We start from the raw sequence: 19858 nt of genomic DNA on the forward strand, positions 1-19858 counted from the left end.
AACCAAAAAAAAAGCATGTTGTGTAACATCACCCATGCCTAACACATCAGTAAAAGGGATAGTTAACCCAAAAAAGAACATTCTGTCATCATTTACTCACCCTCATGTTGTTCTATACAATGAAAGTCAATGGTGACTGAGGCTAACATTCTGTCTAATGTCTCTGTTTTTGTTTTACAGAGGAAAGTCATATGGGTTTGGAACAAGATGAGAGTGATTTAATGCCAGAAATTTCATAATTAGGTGAACTATTCCTTTAAGAACTCTGTGAGGTTTGACCTGTAGAGGGCACAAATGTGCCTTTGTTAATGTTTATACATTCTCTCTCAGCCAAACCAGTATGATCACCATATGCACGGTTTCCACTCAGCTCAGCACAATCAGAGTGTGTGTGTGTGTGTGTGTGTGTGTGTGTGTGTGTGTGGCGGGGGGGTTATATGCACATACAATTACCTAGATTCAAACTAAAGGCAGTGGCCTCCTTCAGAAAGATGACAAGAGATTTTTGTTGTCAATTAAAGGCATGGGACACAGGAATACACCATAACTCTCACATGTTGTTCTTATCTCATAAACTAGTGGGTTTCTATGCTGTAGTGTTAATCACCAGAATAATATACCATATTAATAGACATTAAATAATTTAAACTCCAACAATAATACATGTCAATAATAATGATGAACTTATTGACAATTTAGTCTAGATTACAGATGAGCGTTCTGGATGAATCACTTTTCCAACATATCTATTGTTCAGTGAGGGCTCTGATCTCTTTTTAAAAATACAAAGTGCATTATGATTCCATAATAATAAAAGCTACCATTATTCATAACTACATGCTAACCCCCAAGCTACACTACCGTTCAAAAGTTTAGGGTCACTTTCTCATTCTTTATTTTTATTTTATTTTTTTCCTTCACATTTTAGAATAATAGTAAAGTCATTAAAACTATGGAATAACATAAATGGAACTATGGGAATTATGTTGTGACTAAAAATTCCAGAATAAATCAAAACTGCGTTAAGTTTTAGCATCTTCAAAGTAGTCACACTTTGCCTAGATTTTGCAGACATGTACTCTTGACATTTTCTCAACCAACTTCTTGAGGTATCACCCTGGGATGCTTTTTAAACAGTATTGAAGGAGTTCCCATCTATGTTGGGCACTTATTGGCTGCTTTTCTTTATTATTTGGTCCAAGTCATCGATTTCAAAAACTTATTTTTTTTTTAAATAAAATTTTAGTTTTATAATGAAATAAATTAATATGGTGGCACAATTATATTTTTGTCTACAAAACTAATTTCAAACATTTAAGCATACGCCTTCAGATCAAAAGATTTTTAAGATCATGAGAAACATTTCAGTCAAGTGTTTCAAAAGATTTGAATGGTAGTGTAGCATTTAGACCAATTCCATGCACATCTTACCTATAAACGTGCATTGATAAAATACTTAACAGTTTGTCGCTCAATAAATTGTAAAGAAATCTGTATCAAATTTTAAGCTAAAGTGCATATCTAACAAGCAGGTATACTGTTAGCAGGAATCTTTTAATGTTGTTAAAGCCGTTGTAGAATGCCTACACCAATGTCTCTTCTTAAAAGTTATGTTAAGGGCAAAAGGGTCCTCTATAATACTGTTACATGAAAGTAAACCTCCTAAATAGTACTGAAATACATCACCTCTCAGGTGAATCAAGAGTTACTGAAGGCATGTTTGATTAAAGCACAAGGTACAAAGACTTTGAAGCCTTAAACAACAGATATCAAAGTCTTACAGAAAGCATAAAATGTTTTTTTTTACGTAACCACGAAATATTTTGGGCCATCAGGAGCACCTTTTTAATGGAAGAAAAAATGTCATGCTACAAAATGTCACCTCTTTTAAAAAGCTATGGTTTACAAACAGTCAATGCTATGCACATCAAAGGCAGACCAAAAAAAAAAAAAAAAAAAAAAAAAAAGTGCAAAAGCAAACAGCGAAAGAAATAAAGTGCTAACAAGCCCAAATCACCATGGAAACAAAGCTTTCAATCCCGAGATATGTGCTGATGTTTGTAGTACTTCTTTTGTGTGTGTGTGTGTGTGTGTGTGTGTGTGTGTGTGTGTGTGTGTGTTCTCTAACCGCTTATCTGGAGTTACAGTAGTTACTTTTGTGGGTTGATAATCTTTAACTTAGCTCAAAAAGCCAAGTCAAAGACCTAGAGCGTCTTTAATGGGCAAATAAGCTATCCAGGACAGGAGAGCTGCGATTAAGTACATAATTCTTTGCAGAGCCAGTCTGCAAATAAACAATAAAGGCGTACATTCTTTGTTTTACTAATTATAGAGCCTTTAGGCGTAGTGTCTTAGTGCTTCTATAAACATTCATTCATTTGTCTGCCCCATAAATACTGCAGAAGTTGTATTTTTATAAAAATAAAAAAAAAGGCTTTGGGGTCGGTGGAATAAACCAATAAAGTGCCCATTAAAGAATTTGAGGGATAGTGGAATGTCAAAATCTTTGATCAAACTGCAAAAAAATCTAATTGCTCAATCAGTATTTTTTGCCTTGTTTTCCAATAAAATTAAAACATGATCTACTCTATTTACTTGGAGAAAAAATATTCAAGATAATAAGACTTGTTTGGAGAGAAAATATATTGAACAAAGCTTACTTTTACTACCCCATTGACCTTCTTTATTTATTTATTTATTTTTTACTAAATGTTACATTTATGCTTCTCTTATTATCTTATTATAAAGCAAATGTACATTATCTTGTTTTAAGGAAGTTTAGATGTTTTTACTGAAAAACAAGATAAAAAAATAATTATTTATAAATGCTTTTTATTTGCAACGCAAACCATAATAGCGTACAGATTGAAAGTATCTGCTCTCTAGTTCCCTCTTCTTTTGTAATTGTATTAATTATTTGTGTGCAGATCGGCCTGGCAGAGCACATGGGCTCTGCGTGTCTATTTTTGTAGCTGTTGATGATTTCAGCTTGTCTGGTGAGAAAAGCAGGGTGCAGCGTTGAGAAAGCGAAATCAGAGTGCCAGAAGTAGAAAAAGATGCCATAAAAAAATTTAAATATCTCAGATATCACATTCACCTCCAAAGTAGCTATTAATAACACTCTTGTTCAAAGGCACAAAACAGGCAAAACAAGCATGCTTGAAGAATGAGTCAACATGGATGTAGAAGGGGAAAGTGTTACTTGGTCATAGGCACTCATGTTCTTAGATGGAAGGCAGTTCAGACAGACTCTGGCATTTGGATTCAATGCAGATTTTCACAATGCTTCACAGCGCATGCACTTCTGAAAGTAGGAACCAAACTGAGGCGAACGAGTGCATTAGCCTATCAGTGCCAGTTTAACCACAAAACTCGAAATTAAAATCCAGAAAGCATTTCGATAAAAAAGGACGAAAGATGCACTTCAAATTTACAGCTTACGTCGGGCTATTCTGTTATTAAGATTGTTATTAAGATTGTCAAACAGGTAAACTTGTAGAAAGAGTGAGTGGTTAAACGCGGTGATGTTTAGCAGACTAATCCTGAGCACCAACTTTACCTGCACGTGTAAAGTGCAAAGTGAGATTCTAACTGTGAGGCATCACACTGCAACGTATCAAACACTACAGGCTTGATCGTTTCTACCACTTCCTCTGTATGGCTAACAGCAGAGGTAGAGGACCAGAGGAATACCAGCGGGGAGCAGATTTGTTTTTAGCGTGGAACAAGAAACATCACAATCTTCTTTTTGGTTATCAGACATGTTTCGCCATAGTCGAGATTTTAAAAAGTAGTGCTACAATGCGTATATTTCGCAAGGATTCTGAGCTGCACAGTTGTAAATATCTAATTAGTAGCTAATAAGTTCTAAAGATGGGTTAACTCAGAAGGCATGGGCGCCCTCTAGTGGTGCAGTTGGAAGGTAAGCAAATCTAAAGGCTCGCAAGTGGTCATATTTCAGAAAAAAGAATCAGTCCACTTAAACATGAAGTGACATAAAAGCTGTGATTAATACTCTCATGGCAGTGGTAAAATAGCCCTAATTTTAGTAGTTCACTTGCTGTCAAGTTTTGTCTTGTTTCGGTAGATTTTGGTAAGGCGTTTGTGTCTAAATGAGTTGTCTGTCTTTGGTGCTTTTCTAGAGCTTTTATGAGTGACAGACACAAACTATACAACCCTTCTGTTCCTAACCCTTGGTCTACCAAGTGTTAGTAACAGAAAAAGCAATCTTAAGTGAAAAACAATTCTTCAGTAGGCAACACAATTTGTATGTAGTGCTAATATGGGGCCAATGGAAGATCCAAAATGGTGTTTTCTTGTTTTTTTTGTGTGAGAATATAGGCAAGACTTAGGTTTGAAATGGGGGCAATTAACACCCCTTTATTTAACAAAATAATTTATATTTCCCTGCCGCCATTTTAGTTGCTAGTTTAATTCAAAGTTAAATTTTTCAGCGTTTCAGCTTGTATGCATTGAACATGATGGTTTTCCCAGAAATAGGTCTCGCAGCAAAAGCTAAACACAGCAGCACCATGCAGCATCCATCTGCCAGGGCGCCAGCGCTCAGACAAGGTGCTAGAGTGTGTGTGTGTGTATGTATAACAATAACAGTCTCAAGAGGTGAAAGCAGTTCACTGCACTAATGGCATTCCCTACATGATGCTGTGGTGAGACCTCACACCTGTTGCATTCGCACGATGAGATTCAAGACTTTCTCCAATCTGGGGACACTCTTGCAGAGGGCCACCCACTAAGGCCAATCTTGGGGAGGGAAGGCAAAAGTTCAGCCTCCCCAGATTAACTTCCATCAGCCAGGACGGACACACTGGATACAGATACAGGGTTCCCCAGGCTCAGCTACATGCCTCTACATAGAGATGATGAGGGGTATGGAGGGGGTGGGTGGATGGATCAATGGATGGATGGAAGTAAACCCTCAGGAAATATGGGGTGCTGAGGAGGAAGGATGTCTCCAGAAACACCAGCCCCGTTTGGTGTGCTGCTTGCGCAAGATCTCTTCCTCACGCGCTCGCTCTTTTTGAGAGCGCAGGTATCGGTCTTCCTCCTTGAGGAACCAGACAGGTGGCCAGCGATGCTTCTCAAAGTGTTTCTGGTTCTCTGGAAGGATAAATTAGAAGATGAAGGAAACATAAGATGGCAATAAAGTAAAACATTTGGCTAAATTGTCAACCTAAATACTTAAAGAAAAGTTAATCAGAAAAATTAAATTCTGATATTATTTACTCACCCTCATGTCATTCCAAATCTGTATGACTTTATTCTTCCGTAGAGTACATAAGGAGACATTTTGAAGAGTGTATTGCTCTTTTCAGTGCAGTAACAATGAATGGGGACTAAAGCCTTTAACATGGTATCTGTTATAATATTTATGCGGATGATACACAAATGTACATGCCTTTGAAGATTGGAGATTACCTCTCTGTTAAATCCATTCACAACTGTTTAGCTGATGTTAAATGTTGGTTGGCTAATAACTTTCACCAGCTGAATGAGGATAAGAGTTTATCCTGTTTGGTCGAAATGGGTTTGACAAGGATATTATCGACAGTTTTGGATCACTGCCTATTAAAAGGCCCTCCATGTTAAGAATCTGGGTGTCATTTTTGATTCAGAGCTCAAATTTGATTGACAAATAAATGCTGTTGTGAAAAACAATCATCTAAGAACTATTTAAAAGCTGAAATCAGTCCTCTCTCCCAGTGATCTGGAGAAAGTTATGCACACCTTAATTTCCTCCCGTTTGGATTACTACAATGCCTTATATTGGGGCATTAGCCAATCCTCTTTATCTCGCTTGCAGCTTGTGCAAAATGCTGCTGCGAGGCTTTTAACAACACAAACAAAAGGACCATATTTCACCTAGCCTCACTACATTGGCTACAGATAAAATACAGAATTCAATACAAAATGCTTTTTTTTTGTATTTAAAGCTGTGCATGGATTGGTGCCAGGGTACATCTTGGATTTAATTATGCTTCACCAATCCCAGATATCTCTCCATTCTTCCAACCAGCTGCACCTTACAGTTCCCTGCTCTCGTCTGAAGTGTAAGGGTGACTGCGCTTTTTCTGTCGCGGCCCAGTATCTTAAATCTTCCACCACTATTGATATGTTTAAAACCAGCCTTAAGACTAATTTATTCTCTCTGGCTTTTAAATAGGTATTTTAATAATGGTCTATTATGGTGTAATGTTTTTATTTATCTTTGTACAGCACTTTGGTGTACTCTGTAGTTTTAAAAGTGTTTTATAAATAAAGTCTGAGTTGAGACTTGAAAAAAAATTTTAATTTAAAAGCTCCATAAAAGTATCACAAAAGTGGTCCATATGACTTGTGTGCTATATTCCAAGTCTTCTGAAGCCATTTGATAGCTTTGTGTGAGAAACAGGCCAACATTTAAGTCTTTATTCTTCCTTTCCAGTGAGTTCTTGACTCGTAAATGCTGTAAATGCTTTAAAACGGAGTGGTGGTGACGTAGTGGACTAAAGCACTGAACTGGTAAGCAAAAGGTTGTTGGTTCAATTCCCACAGCCACCACCATTGTGTCCTTGAGCAAGGCACTTAACTCCAGGTTGCTCCAGGGGGATTGTCCCTGTAATAAGGGCACTGTAAGTCGCTTTGGATAAAAGCGTCTGCCAAATGCATAAATGTAAATGTATAATTGAGACCGATCAGAAATAAAATGGAATCAGCTGATTAGAAGAATATTGCCTTTAGGTGACATACATCGCTACATCTCTTGGGAACTCATGAAATGAGAGCTAGGATGGCTACCCAGAGTTTTAGTTGAAAAACGACTTTTGTCTTTTCATCTCTAAAGCCTATTGTATGGCTTCAGAAGACTTGGAATAGAGCTCACGAGTCATTTGGACCACATTTATGATACCTTTATGGTGCTGTTGGGTCCTTTTCGAAGCTTGACAACTCCAGTTCCCATTCCTTGTAACTGCATGGGGGAAAAAAAACAGTTTATACTGTAATTCAAAATTTCTTCAATTGTGTTCCATGGAAGAGAGAGTCATACCAGTTCAGAATGACATGGAGTGAGTAAATGCCAACAAATTGTCAGTTTGGGGTGAACTTATCCTTAAAGAACACTTCTTTGAAGGGTGCTATAGGCAATGGATGAGTTCTTACCAGGAGACATGGTCTTCATGTCTTTGGGGAATTTGCAACAAACGCTGTTGTAGTTGGTGCAGATGTGATGTAGACACCAGGTAGAGAGCTGTTTGGCATTGTGGAACTATAGCAGACAGAAAGCAGAGTTGGCAGACAATATCAAAGCGTGATTTCTCTCAATGAGGCTCATTTATAAAGCAAAGTCTGTAGCTCCTTTGAACTAGAATAGAAGTAGACTATGAATGAATGGTAATTATGTAATGCGTTTCATTTGTCATATAGCCACTTCATTACTTTACAAGAGTGTGCTTTGCATACTATTAATGCCTTTGTTTGCTTCATCTTTATTCATTTTACCTGAGCCATCTCCAGATAGGCCAGCACCTGTCCATCAATGTCCACTCCTTTAACGGACAGCTGCAACAGCTCCTCAACGGCATGTTGCTCTGTAGGCCATGGCAAAACACCACAAAACAAGTGTTAATGTGTCAGTCATGAGGCTTAATGGTTAACATTTGGCAAAGTATTCCATGACAACAAAATTATCAACAGTGGCAACCAATTTTTACATCTCACCTCACTTGTGTATCTTTAACAAATATGCTGATGTCCAGCATGTGGCAGAAATGAGCATCATATTGTATGCAATAACAGTGGGTATTTGCAAGTATATCGCAATGCAATGTGTATTACTACACAAATATATTATTTCCAGTAGGAAATTATCTTTGTGGTCCACAAACCAAATTAAAGATGGGCCCTGACCTGAAAACAAAGTGTAATATTTTTACATTTTAGCAAAATTGTTGGCTGCTGATATGTTTGGTAGCTTTCACAAGTTTACAGTTGAATTGCAATATCCAAGTCTTTCAAGCCTGTTTCCTTTTTGAAAGTCTTTTGAAGGCTTGCAATATTTAAGACCATTTTTCAGTGAAAAATTTGACGACCGTTGCGCATTTATGAGTGCGTAAGAGAATGAGAACAAGCGTGAACGACCGCTGAATGGATGTCTAATTTTCTCTGAAAAATGACTTACATTTCGGGTTGCTTCTCGGCTAAACCTATTATATGCCATCAAGAGACTTGTAATATGATGCACAAGCCGCATAGGCTACTTTTATGATACTATTGGGTGCTTTTTAAGCTTTAAAGTGAGAAAAAGCAGAATATTTATTGTATGGAAAAAAGATGTAATAAAAGTCAGTGGTGACTCTCCTTTTGCATTTCACAGAAAAAAGAACAACAGGGGTGAGGATATGATGACAGAATATTCATTTCAGAATTTTAGTTTTAGAGCTTAGCAAATCTGTTCTGAAAGTACTTTGTCAAAGTACTATATTGAGAAACTTTTTGATTTTTTTTTTCTTCCCAGCTCCATTAACGACTGAATTATACAGTAGTATTTCAAGGTACACTGTCTGCCTCCAGGTAAACAAACAGCCATTACCAAGCCTACCTGTTAGAGCTACAAGGCGGGGAAGACAGAGGCGGTTGGCTAGAATTATAAGGTCCATTGGCTCCAGTTCAGGACATGGTGTCAATACACCACAGTAGAGAAACTCCAGGACTGCTCTCATACAGGCACAACTGGTGTTAGGGACAGACACCTGAAAAGATGAGAAACAAAGAAATACAAAAGAAATTAGTTGGTTAGCACAAAATACCCCAAATATATCAGTTCAGAATTATTAACAAAAGCCCACGTTGAGAAAACTTGTGTGAACACATTTCATAACCCGTAATGAGGGATGTTTATTCATAGCTCATCTCCAGGACACGGAAACTCGAGAGGCAGATTGATCCAGGGATGAAACAATCTGCTCAGCACCTCTCCCCTATTGAGACCTGCATGGTCCTGGCCGCTGACCATATGAAGAGGCCTTTATGTTAACATGGCAGGACCAGGAGCGGCCAGGAAAGTGGTCAGAAGGGAACGTATGTGGCTCACGGAGGAAGGGGTCTGGGAGGGCAATAAAAGGGTGAGGGCAGCAGCCTCCACGAGGGGTCTTTCATCCTTCAGGAGATTAAAGCACTGTGTGAAACCGCTGAGAGACTCTGCTTAATGCTGTGGAAAAATAACTCTGTGGGCTTGTCGCTATGGGAAACCTGGCCTCTGCATAAACCAGAGCCAACAAGCCAGCCTACAGGACTGTCATCATATAACAATGAACAGAATATTTACAAAACAATTACACATTGATTAAGCCTCAATGTGGGAATTATGAGAGCCATGTTGATAACCTGATGCAGTCCAGAATCATTTTGGCTTTATTGACATAGGACCTGATTACCGGTAGTGCCTTGAACTCCTAATTTCTGAGTACAAGTACAGAACAATATCTTGCCTCACATTAAGAGTGCCATTTTTATCTCCTGAATGTACTGTACATGTAGACATAAAAGTGACAGCGGTTCACCCTACAATGACATAGCAGTTTGGACCATTTTAGGAAAGATCAAAGCATCAATAAAAACAACTTCAAAAAGACTAAAGACTGAAATATCATCTTCATTTCAGACAGAATACCCTGGGCACTTCGGAGAGAGAGTAAGTCAAGGAATCTGGATCAAACTGGTGAGATTTAGCATCATGTGACACTCATAAGTTCCCCCTGTCCAAAAACCATTCATATCCAAAATCACATAAACCAATGCTAAAAGGGAGGAGAGCTTATGTTTGGACTCTTGTTTTGGCTGGAGGGTGGAGAGCAAACAAAGGCACGCTTTCAGCTCCAAGGAACGACCAAGGAATTAGGGGAGAGCTTTCAGCAAAACATAAAGAAGAGGAAAGTGCCGGGCCTGTGAATCAATCCATGGCAACCTTCTCCTTGTGTTGTTGCCTTGCTCAAGACTAAGCAGTTGTTCCTCTGTGAATTAGGACAGGATGCAGTGGATTTAATTGGCTCTGACGTTACCGTTTGAGGAATAAAAGCTTAGGGCACATAAGCTTACAGCAACCTGGAAACCATTAGCACTTGTGTATCTTTATCTCGTGAAGGGGTTTGTCCTCTACATAGACAATTACAGGCAACAGGTGCTCAAGGGAGTGGGTCGTGAGTAGACAAGGAAAGACAGATCTTTAAGTAAACTGGAACAAGAGCAAGACTCAAATCAAACAGAATAAGGCCAGAAACATACTTTATGCAAGTATGCATGCGCACATTCGAGCACTTGTCCAACGCATTGCAAAAGCGTGGTTTGGTTGAACATGTTTGACATGTTTCCGCCATAACAATAGTTGGCTTGAAAGAGAAAATATTAATATCCAGTATAGTGCCCCCTTGTGTCAACTTTACGAATGTAACACATATTTGCATTGTGTTATGAGTTGCGATTTGGCACTTTTTGTAACACATTAACACACAAAACTGAGCTGCGTTCATGTACTTGCAAAGTAGTGTTGGGTTCCAGTCCAACTTAGTCGAGTCCGAGTCAAGCGATCGAGTCCAAAAGAGACAGAGTCCATAACAGGCCGAGTCCAAATGAATCTATTCATGAATCTGAATTAAAATTGTAACAATCAATATTTTAAGTTTATTTTAACCTTCACAACTAAGTAAAACAATTTGTCAATATATATGCAACAAAAACACCTCTGTTGCATTTCATATTCACATGTTTAGTGTCCTGCTGAACAGACTTCACATTGGTTTAGTTTTTTTTCTACTTCATTTTCAACTTGTCCATTCAATTTAGTTTAGTTTTATTTAAAATTATGGGTAAAATACATGTATTGTAATTAATTAAATACATTTAATGTGTTTAATACATTTAATACATGGTAATATTAAAACATTTAATAATGCCCATAAAATTAAACAGAAATAAAAACAGAAAAGATCAGATACCATTAGAAATGTATTTTTATTCTACTACACTTCACACTTTTCAGTCTTCCTGCTGTGTCCAAGTGTAGCCTACTTCCCTAAAGTCAAGATCAAACTCACTTTGGGCTAACGTTTCGTTCTTTCACATTATATTTAGTATGGATAATCGGTGAATAGAGACTTGTGTTCTTCATTGTATTTTCTGACTTTTTTGCCATTGAAACACAAGTGCCAGCTTTACAGGTAACACACAGAGGTTGCACTACAAATATGTGACGGACTGAGTTGTACAATTTCCATCATGGTCTATTTCATCTGTCATATTAGTTTAAATATCCCTGATCCCTAGCATATTTGATTTTGTCTCGATACAGTCAACATTTTCAGTTAGAAATGGCTTTGCGTAGTAACATGAGTCTGATAAAGCATTTGGTCAATTTAATCATTTGCAGAGTTGGGGAACATACTTTTTAAAGTGTACTTACATTATTGATGTTTCTGGATGAGAGTGGTGATCTCTTTCCCGCACACACATACAGCACGGGCGAGAGAGAGAGAAAGTACTTTTGAAAGAGTGCGCGCTGCCGCTCTCTGCCAGAATAATCACTCGTAAGGACATATACGCATGAAAACTGATGTGCAGTATCAAATACACAGAATGTATGATAGTGCTAACAGTATAGAGCACATCATTAATGAAGACAAAGCCAAATCCCAGACATTTAGAGGCAATTTTGAAATCCCGGCCGGACGCTTTTTTCAGGACATGTCTGGGAAAAAAAAAGGATGTATGTTCGCCCTATGTTACGTTATTTGTTTACTTGTTTGTTTGTCATTGCATCACAAATGCCATGGACTCACAACATCCCGAATCCTAAACGCTCAAGTCCGAGTCAAGTCCGAGTAAAAATGCATCAGAGTCCGTGACAAGTCCAAGTCCATTAACATTGGACTTGTGACTTGGACTCGAGTCCGAACTCAAGTACCCCAACTCTATTGCATAGAGTATGTTTCTGCCTTAACTGCTGCCACACAGTCTAACCTGTTTCCATCATATAAGGAGTTTGTCGGGTAGGAGCCTGTGGCTTCAAGCCGACAAATATTCTATAGGTCATAGATGCTACGTTGGGGGGTAGCAAGATGACACTCAGTGGTACTTCAGAAGCCTTAGGGGTGCTCTTCACCTGCCTGTCTCAAAGCCAATTAACAGAATGTCAGTGTGAATATGACCTCTCATTATGGCTAAAGGGCAGAAATAAGACAACTTCCTGTTAAATCCTAAAGATAACAATGGTGAGTGAATGGAAATTCTGTCAGCTCAAATCTTGCTAACCTAATCAAATACATCAAACTCAAGATTAACCATATGTAAAGGCAATGCTCTGGAATAGGGTTGTAAAGATACCACAATTTCAATAGTCAATACCAATCCAAAAGAAAATTGTATGATTCTCACTACCAATTTCCACAGTAAAAACAAACGACTTTATTTTAAATGTTAAATATTACCAAATGATTTTAACCCTAATATTATCCTATAGTTGCAGACTTTTCTCCCCAAAAGTATTTTTGCGTGCAAAAGTTTGTCCATGTATACACACAAGAACACACAATATGTATACATGGACAAACCTTTGCACGCAAAAATACTTTTGGGGAGAAAAGTCTGCAATTTGTTGTAAAGATGCAGTACCCAGTGGAGCAGGTGGGGGAGCTAGAGAACAGTATGGGGCTTGGGGCTAAATGTGAGAAAATATTAAATAAATTTAGATTAACAGATGTACGAAAAAACAATTTAAAGCTGCATAACATCCAGAGAGAGAGAGAGAGAGAGAGAGAGAGAGAGAGAGAGTACACCGTATTTTTTATGTTGGGAAATGTTCTGCTAACATGATGATATGGTACATACTGTGTATGATACAATGGGTACAATAGGGCTAAAGGCCCACCAATGCTAAAAGACCCATTGGATGTTGTTTCCTCCTTAAACACTAGATGGCAGAAAAAAAAAAAAAAAAAAAACTTCAGCTACTTCCTCAACCTATAGCACTGCAACAAATTGTTTGACAAAAGTGGCAAGAAAATGGATTTGTTGCATTGGTTGCGCAAAATGCATTTGACTGCTGGATTTGTGAAGCAGGCAATATACTAAAATTGTAACTCTAAAATGTACACTGTTCTTTTTTAAAATCAGACTAAATCAGAAGTATACCCAAGCATTAAGGCATTGGATGAAAAAGTGCATTTGACTACTTATGTGCACAGCAGCAATACCGCGAGGCGCTAGCACTCTTCACAGAGCACGCTAGCAAATATGCATATGCAGCCACCTGTCAGTTAAACAGTGCACCAAACTGAGTCTGTACTTGGTAATACTGATACTGTAGAAATTTTTTTTTCGACTTTGTACAAAAGAACAGGTACTTTTGAAATCTCTACCTTGGAATGCACAATGTTTTGCCTTTCCTACTTGGGACCAAGAAATCTAAAGAAATACAATGAAACTTAATTGAAACTACCATGAGAAGAAAAGGGGTCACGACCCAGGGCTGTGTGTGTCACAGAGGATGCGGTCACCTACAAATCAACCAGACTCCTCATCAACTACCAATTGCAGTGCACACCGAAACCACACAGTCTCCACCTTCATTGTCCCTGTTTTCACTTAATCTTTCTCTCACGGGAGAAATGTGACAGTTTCTCACATATGAGCTTCTGTTCGGTCTTGTTCTAATCACACACAAAAATATGATGCTGCTAACAGAATATCTGACACCTGCCTACCTTGCACAAAAGCTAAAAAAAAAAAAAAAAATATAGGGATTTTTGAACAGTTCCAGAGACTCAAATTCAGTTTAATGACATGTACCTATGAATAACATTTCAATGTGGAAGTAGCAAAGACATTGTAGAGTGCATGGATTTTAAAGAAAACTGTCTTCAGTAATAAGTAGTATGTGCTGCCTAACCTCAAAAACCTTGAGAGATATTTCAGCACAGGACTAGTATGGTAAAGTGTGCTTGTGGTAGCTCAATCAAGGACAACTCGTGACTTGCGTCATGAACTGATGTGAAACAATGATGTTCAGTTGTAGACGTGAAAAATTTGGGCACAGACTCAGACACAGAAAAAATTCATTTACGAAGATAAATAGCTTTACTGAACTGAATGACACTTTCTAAATATTTGAGGTCTTGCAAGGCTTTTTATCTGCTTATACAACACATTCTTTGCCGGCTGTCACACAGACGGTGACAAGGCCACACTCTATTGAAAACCTCTTTCTAAAAATAGTGCAGTGTTCACCACAGCTAGTTGCTGCAATGCCTAGTGTGCCAGTCCAACAGTGACTTAAACTAGGACCAGGTCTCTTGGCTGCTCCTTGCCTCACATCATCATGGTATGAAATACTGTAAGCTCAAATTTTCAACAGTGTATTAGCATTGGTGGAGCACTTACAAAATCCATTCAGCATTTCCAAAGGAACAAAACTACCCCTTCTAAAAGAGTCTGTTGAGAGTGTTTAAAGTCAATTTAACAAACACAATCTAGACAATCTCTCTCTCCTTGTAGTTGTAACTTTCTCCTAATTGTAATTCTATGAAAAACACACCAAATGTTCTTATGTTACTTTTGCCCATTTTACGCAAATAAAAGCAACAACAAAAAAAAAAAAAAGTCTCTCCAACCTTGTTAAATTGTAGACAGAACTTCGTACTAATGGGATTTCTACCTATATTAGAAGACATAACTAAAATGCTCCTCTATTAATTGTCAATTTTGCACAAATAAGAGAGAATGATAAAAAAAACAAAAAAAAAAAAAACAAATCTGTCTCCCAAAAGGTATGTGTTTGGCTTATTAACCTAATAACAAGTGACTGAAGGTGTATTTACTGTGTAAGTTACCAATTCAGTTTCAAGCAAAATAGAAGTGAAAATTGCAAGAGAAAAAAAAACTCTTGTACTAAAAACTGTTATAATACGTAAAATTCAATGCTTGACCAAAGACATGTCAATGTCAAAGTAGCACCAAGTTTACTTGTCTCTGGCCACCCTTTTTTGATCTCTATGTGACATTCTCTCAGTCAACGCTGTCAGAATAGAAAAGTGGCCAGCATCCTATTTCCCGCACCAGTTTGTACTTGTGCTGTAATCTAGCTCCCTGTAATGCATGTAATGTTATACAGGGTGATCCTTTTCACCTGCAGGCCTGGGCATCTATAACCCAGCCAGTTGTCTCTAGCTCTCGTGTTGGTCAGCTTGGTCCCGACTCCCTGCCCTCAGGGAGTTAGTCTTTCTAGAACTTGAGCTGACAGCCGGTAGCCCAGGGAAATCAGAGAGCGAGCACCGGGATAGACCTGGATAGAGTTATGCGAGGCTGAGATGGCTCAGAAAGGAACCCTATGAAACCATACATTTGTCACCTGACTTAACAGTGATGAATCAAAAATGCATGAGCTAAATTTATGGTCCTAATCGACTACATAATCAGATTTAAAAAATCAAGTACTTGTAATTAGATTACATTACCAATTTTTTGCTCATGTTTACTTGTGTTTAATAAAATGAATGTAAATTTGTACTTACAGTTATAATGAGATTTTCATCAAAACATGCTGTATCCAAATGAAATCTGATTGGAGTAATAGTTAATTTCAAATATCTATGAAACATCGAACAGACTTAAAGTTCCTTTACGCATTGACTGTTATCATGCTTAGGAAGTGAATCTGCCTGCAGTTTAGGAGGTGCCCAGTCTAACAGACATCCTGTTACTGCAAATTAATTAAGTTATTCATCAAAACACAAACACACACAAGTATGTTTTACTATAATTGTGGGAACTTTCCATTGACTTGTCATATTTTTATACTGATGAAATTACATTTTCTATCCCCTAACTCTACTCCTAAACCTTACACAAGCCTTTTTGCATCTTTAGATTTTTAATAAAACATCATCTAGTATGTTGATTAAGCCATTTTCTTTTGGGGGACTGTTGGCTGGCTGTCACAATGTAGGTGATTTCATGTTTTTCAGGTGATTTCTCCTTGTGGGGACATTTGGTTCCCGAAATGTAGGCAAACCTAACACACACACACACACACACACAAACACACACACACACACACACACACACACACACACACACATACATTCAAAACACAAGCACAGTGCCAATGCTTAAGTTGTTGTTCAGTCGGTTTTGGTATGAGCGTGTGAATATTTCAAACACATTGCAGCCTATGGCTCGTATATCAACTGCTGCGTCACATATCACATATCACATGTCAATGAAACTAACAATATGCTGACAAATAAAACAACAACAACCTGATCTACCTTATCCAGAAAAATATGTCTAAAATATGGTTTTCTAGGTCTTTTGATTTGGAAAAAAATAAACAGAATATAGTGTGATTCCTCACACTCAGTCATTTATTCCTTACAGAGAGGAAATAGGAAATCCTTATTGACACTTATATACCCCTTATGATTTCCCCTCAGTATCTCCTCAAACAGGAGCACAGACACAAAGTAGATATATCTAGGAGAATTCTCAGGTCATCCACCAACTTCTCAGCATCTGTCTGCCTGGAGTTTATTCCTGTGGGGCTGTTAACTCATCCATATGTATGAGATGGTCTCCTGTCATGCCTGCATCAATGTGGGTCAGGCTGTCGTAGAGGTGGCCTAGTTTTTACTACCTGTGCCAGTTTTTTGTGGGATCTGTCAGAGCTCCAGGGTAGGCAGGATCAAGGTGACTGAGTCTAATCATTACATTGTGGTTCCATAAAAACTTTTTACTGAAACTTTGACAAATGTGAAATAGTTATGGCCAATTTTCTATTGAGCTTTTAATCAAACCCATATAACAGACTGTTTTACAGTTATGAACTTCAGAGGTCTTTGTGGGCTCCTTAATATTTCTTCTTTTAAAGGGATAGTTCACCCAAAAATGAGAATCATTTACTCAATCTCATGTTATTCCAAACCCGTATTGACTTTCCTTATTCCGTGGAACACAAAAGGAGATGTTAGACATTATGTTAGGCACAGACAGTCTCAGTCTCATAACATTCTGCCTTACATCTCCTTGTGTGTTCTACTGAAGAAAAAAGTCTTACATGTTTGGAACTACATAAGAATGAGTAAATGATGACAGAATTTTACATTTTGGGTCAACTATCTCTTGAAAGGATTAGTTAACCCAAAAATGAAAATTCTCTCATTATTTACTCACCCTCATGCCATCCCAGACACGTATGACTTTCTTTCTTTTTCAGAACACAAATGAAGATTTTTAGGAGAATATTTCAGCTCTGTGGGTCCATAAAATGCAAGTGAATGGGTGAATGAGAATTTTGGAACGGTGAACAAGAAGAGCTGTTTGAGTGAGTGGAGGAGATGCCTCAGACCAAGCTCCTTGCTCAGACTGCTGCATAAACTCCATTTGTGACTAAAAAGTATTGCGGCCCAAAGAAACAGCTGCTAATCAGGGATCTGCATATGAATATCTATGCAGAGGAGGCTTTCGTGCTTACGTCACACGAGAGGCAATTTGAACTCCACCCTCGTCAATGTACAAACCTCAAGCTGGCTGGGAGTGAACATTTTTAGATAAATATTTAAAACTTTTTTTTTTACTATCTCTTACACACACACCTAACGTTTCGCTTCAGAAGACATTAATTAGACCACTGGAGTTGCATGGATTATTTTTATGATGGCTATATGTACTTTCTGGAGCTTCAAAAAGTTGGCACCCATTCACATTTTATAAATCTACAGAGCTGAAATATACTTCTAAAAATCTTTATTTGTGTTCTGCTGAAGAAAGACAGTCATACAGACTTTGGATGGCACGAGGTTGAGTAAATTATGAGAGAATTTTCATTTTTGGGTGATCTATCCCATTAAGTGCAGGAGATCAGTACATTTCATTATATTTTTCAATCTCTCCTTATAACAAACATTACCTCATAGCTCCTGCTCTAATGAAATATGTATCAGTAGAAGCTCTGCTCACCTCCTCAATGTAGCTCTCCATGAAAGATCCTCGAAACATGGCTGCCATCCAATCACAACTTGAGATGAGCAGTGGCTTGTGGGCCGGCAGATACCCATCGTCCAACTGAAACACCACATCTAAAACCGGGAGGAAAAGAGCACACATCTCGGCGTGTGTCACAGAGTCGAGGCTACAGAGGGGGAGACAGGTGGACCGACGAACACAGAGACAGACGAAGAGACAGATAGACACACAGACCAAGAATAAATAGACAGATAGACAAGGCTAAGGATAAGAAGACAGAAAATGTGAAGGGAGGGCATGCAGACTGTGACCATATAGGGTGAGAATTCATTTTAGTACTGAGACCTTAAGATATTTATTTTGGCTCACTAATTCTGTTCAGCAGTTCAGTATCATTCTTAATTTCTGCTGGGAAACACTAATGCTTTTGGGGAGGTTACTGAACAGTGTGCTTTGAGCATCAAGTAGGAATGGGTCATGATTGCCCAACAACCGACAAGTCCATTAGTGGGGTTGACTAGTTTACCTCGATTTTTTTTTCTTATATTTTTTTATATTTTTAGTGGGGCTTAGTTTTAGCTGTTAGACATTTGCACAGTAAAACTCTCACAGAAAAGTCCTTGAATTCATCCCTTTTAGTGTTTATTCACCCAAAAACACAAATTCCGTCATTATTTACTCACCCTCATTGTTCCAAACCTGTATGACTTTCTTCCGTGGAACACAAAAGGATATGTTAGGCAAAGACAGTCTCAGTCACCTTTTATATTATAGAAAAAAAGAGCAGCGTTAACATTCTTCAAAATTTCTGCTCGTGTGCCACAGAAGACAGAAAGTCATATGGGTTTGGAATACCATGAAGGTGAGAATATCATTACATCATTTTCATTTTTGGATGAACTATTCCTTTAAGGCACTGCTGTTATTACGTCTTTGTCTGTTACATTGTGTCTAACGCTGTTTTTTAAAGATTCCCGCCCTGAGCATTGCATTCTTAAGATGCTGTCAAGTTACAAATATTCAAATTTTTAAATACTCTTCTTCAAAACCCTTGCATCCTGTTGCAATACATTACACTCCATCTAGCTGTTCTTTTGTAAGAGCCCCCTAAGAAACATCTGCTCAGGTCAGGTGATTCCTGACACTAGCCCAATTGTACAGGGCTTCCTTTAGAACAATGAATTGACTAGTCGTTCAGGACACCCAACTACTAGTTCATTTAGAAAATATGTAATTTTGCACATCCCAAGGCCATGATGAGAAAAATGCACCGCAATCAAGCGTAGCATCAGTTCATGCAGGTCACGTTAGTTAGCTTGCAGTCAGTTGACTGCTCAGCTGATCATGACATCTACCAATGCAATTCAGACTCTAATCAAAGCGGTCTTTTAAAAGTTCTATTAAATTTCTATTTAAAGCTACATTATGTAAAAAAAAAATTAAAAAAAAAAACATTGTTAGAAATGAAAAATTCATTAATGAGCAAGTACACCAACATTCTGTCTTCTAAACCAGGTTTTTGCCTCCCTGATTCACTATGGTAAGCCTACAGTATAATAATCATTTTCATTTTAGTGCTGTCGGGACAGATTTGGCGGGAAATTGCTTACTTCCATCAGTCATCCGTGCATGTTTACGTCACATCCGTAAATATAGAAAAGAAGGTTCAGCTAGCTACTACAGCACATGTATATGTGTGGTGATAGGCGTGGTGGTAGTTTGAAACTGACAGCTTGTAGCCACAACACATGAGCAACATTGACCATGGATCATTCAAAAAGGCAACCCTCTGGGGAATCACCCATTTTCAAAATAAAGAAACCTCAAACCGAGAAGAGTCTGCAAGCGAAAA

The 19858-nt window shown here is 38.1% G+C and overlaps 1 protein-coding gene across 4 annotated transcripts in view; it reads right to left on the minus strand.

Annotated features, from left to right (window-relative positions):
* Window positions 1-2073: 2073 nt before the first annotated feature.
* The window catches only part of LOC127439668 (rho-related BTB domain-containing protein 1-like), a 40721-nt gene continuing 22936 nt past the window's right edge, over window positions 2074-19858 (minus strand). For 3 of the 4 annotated variants that reach the window (XM_051695909.1, XM_051695908.1, XM_051695911.1), the window contains 6 exons: window positions 18001-18119; window positions 8597-8747; window positions 7498-7586; window positions 7159-7264; window positions 6908-6967; window positions 2074-5118 (listed from right to left, as the gene is read on the minus strand). In XM_051695909.1, coding sequence (XP_051551869.1) covers window positions 4937-5118; window positions 6908-6967; window positions 7159-7264; window positions 7498-7586; window positions 8597-8747; window positions 18001-18119 — 707 coding nt within the window. In that variant the 3' untranslated portion in view covers window positions 2074-4936. The remainder of the gene's footprint in view (window positions 5119-6907; window positions 6968-7158; window positions 7265-7497; window positions 7587-8596; window positions 8748-18000; window positions 18120-19858) is intronic. The other variant, XM_051695910.1, reaches the window with a different exon arrangement.

The sequence above is a fragment of the Myxocyprinus asiaticus genome, chromosome 4, assembly GCF_019703515.2.
Source record: "Myxocyprinus asiaticus isolate MX2 ecotype Aquarium Trade chromosome 4, UBuf_Myxa_2, whole genome shotgun sequence".
In the NCBI taxonomy this organism is placed as follows: Eukaryota; Metazoa; Chordata; class Actinopteri; order Cypriniformes; family Catostomidae; genus Myxocyprinus; species Myxocyprinus asiaticus.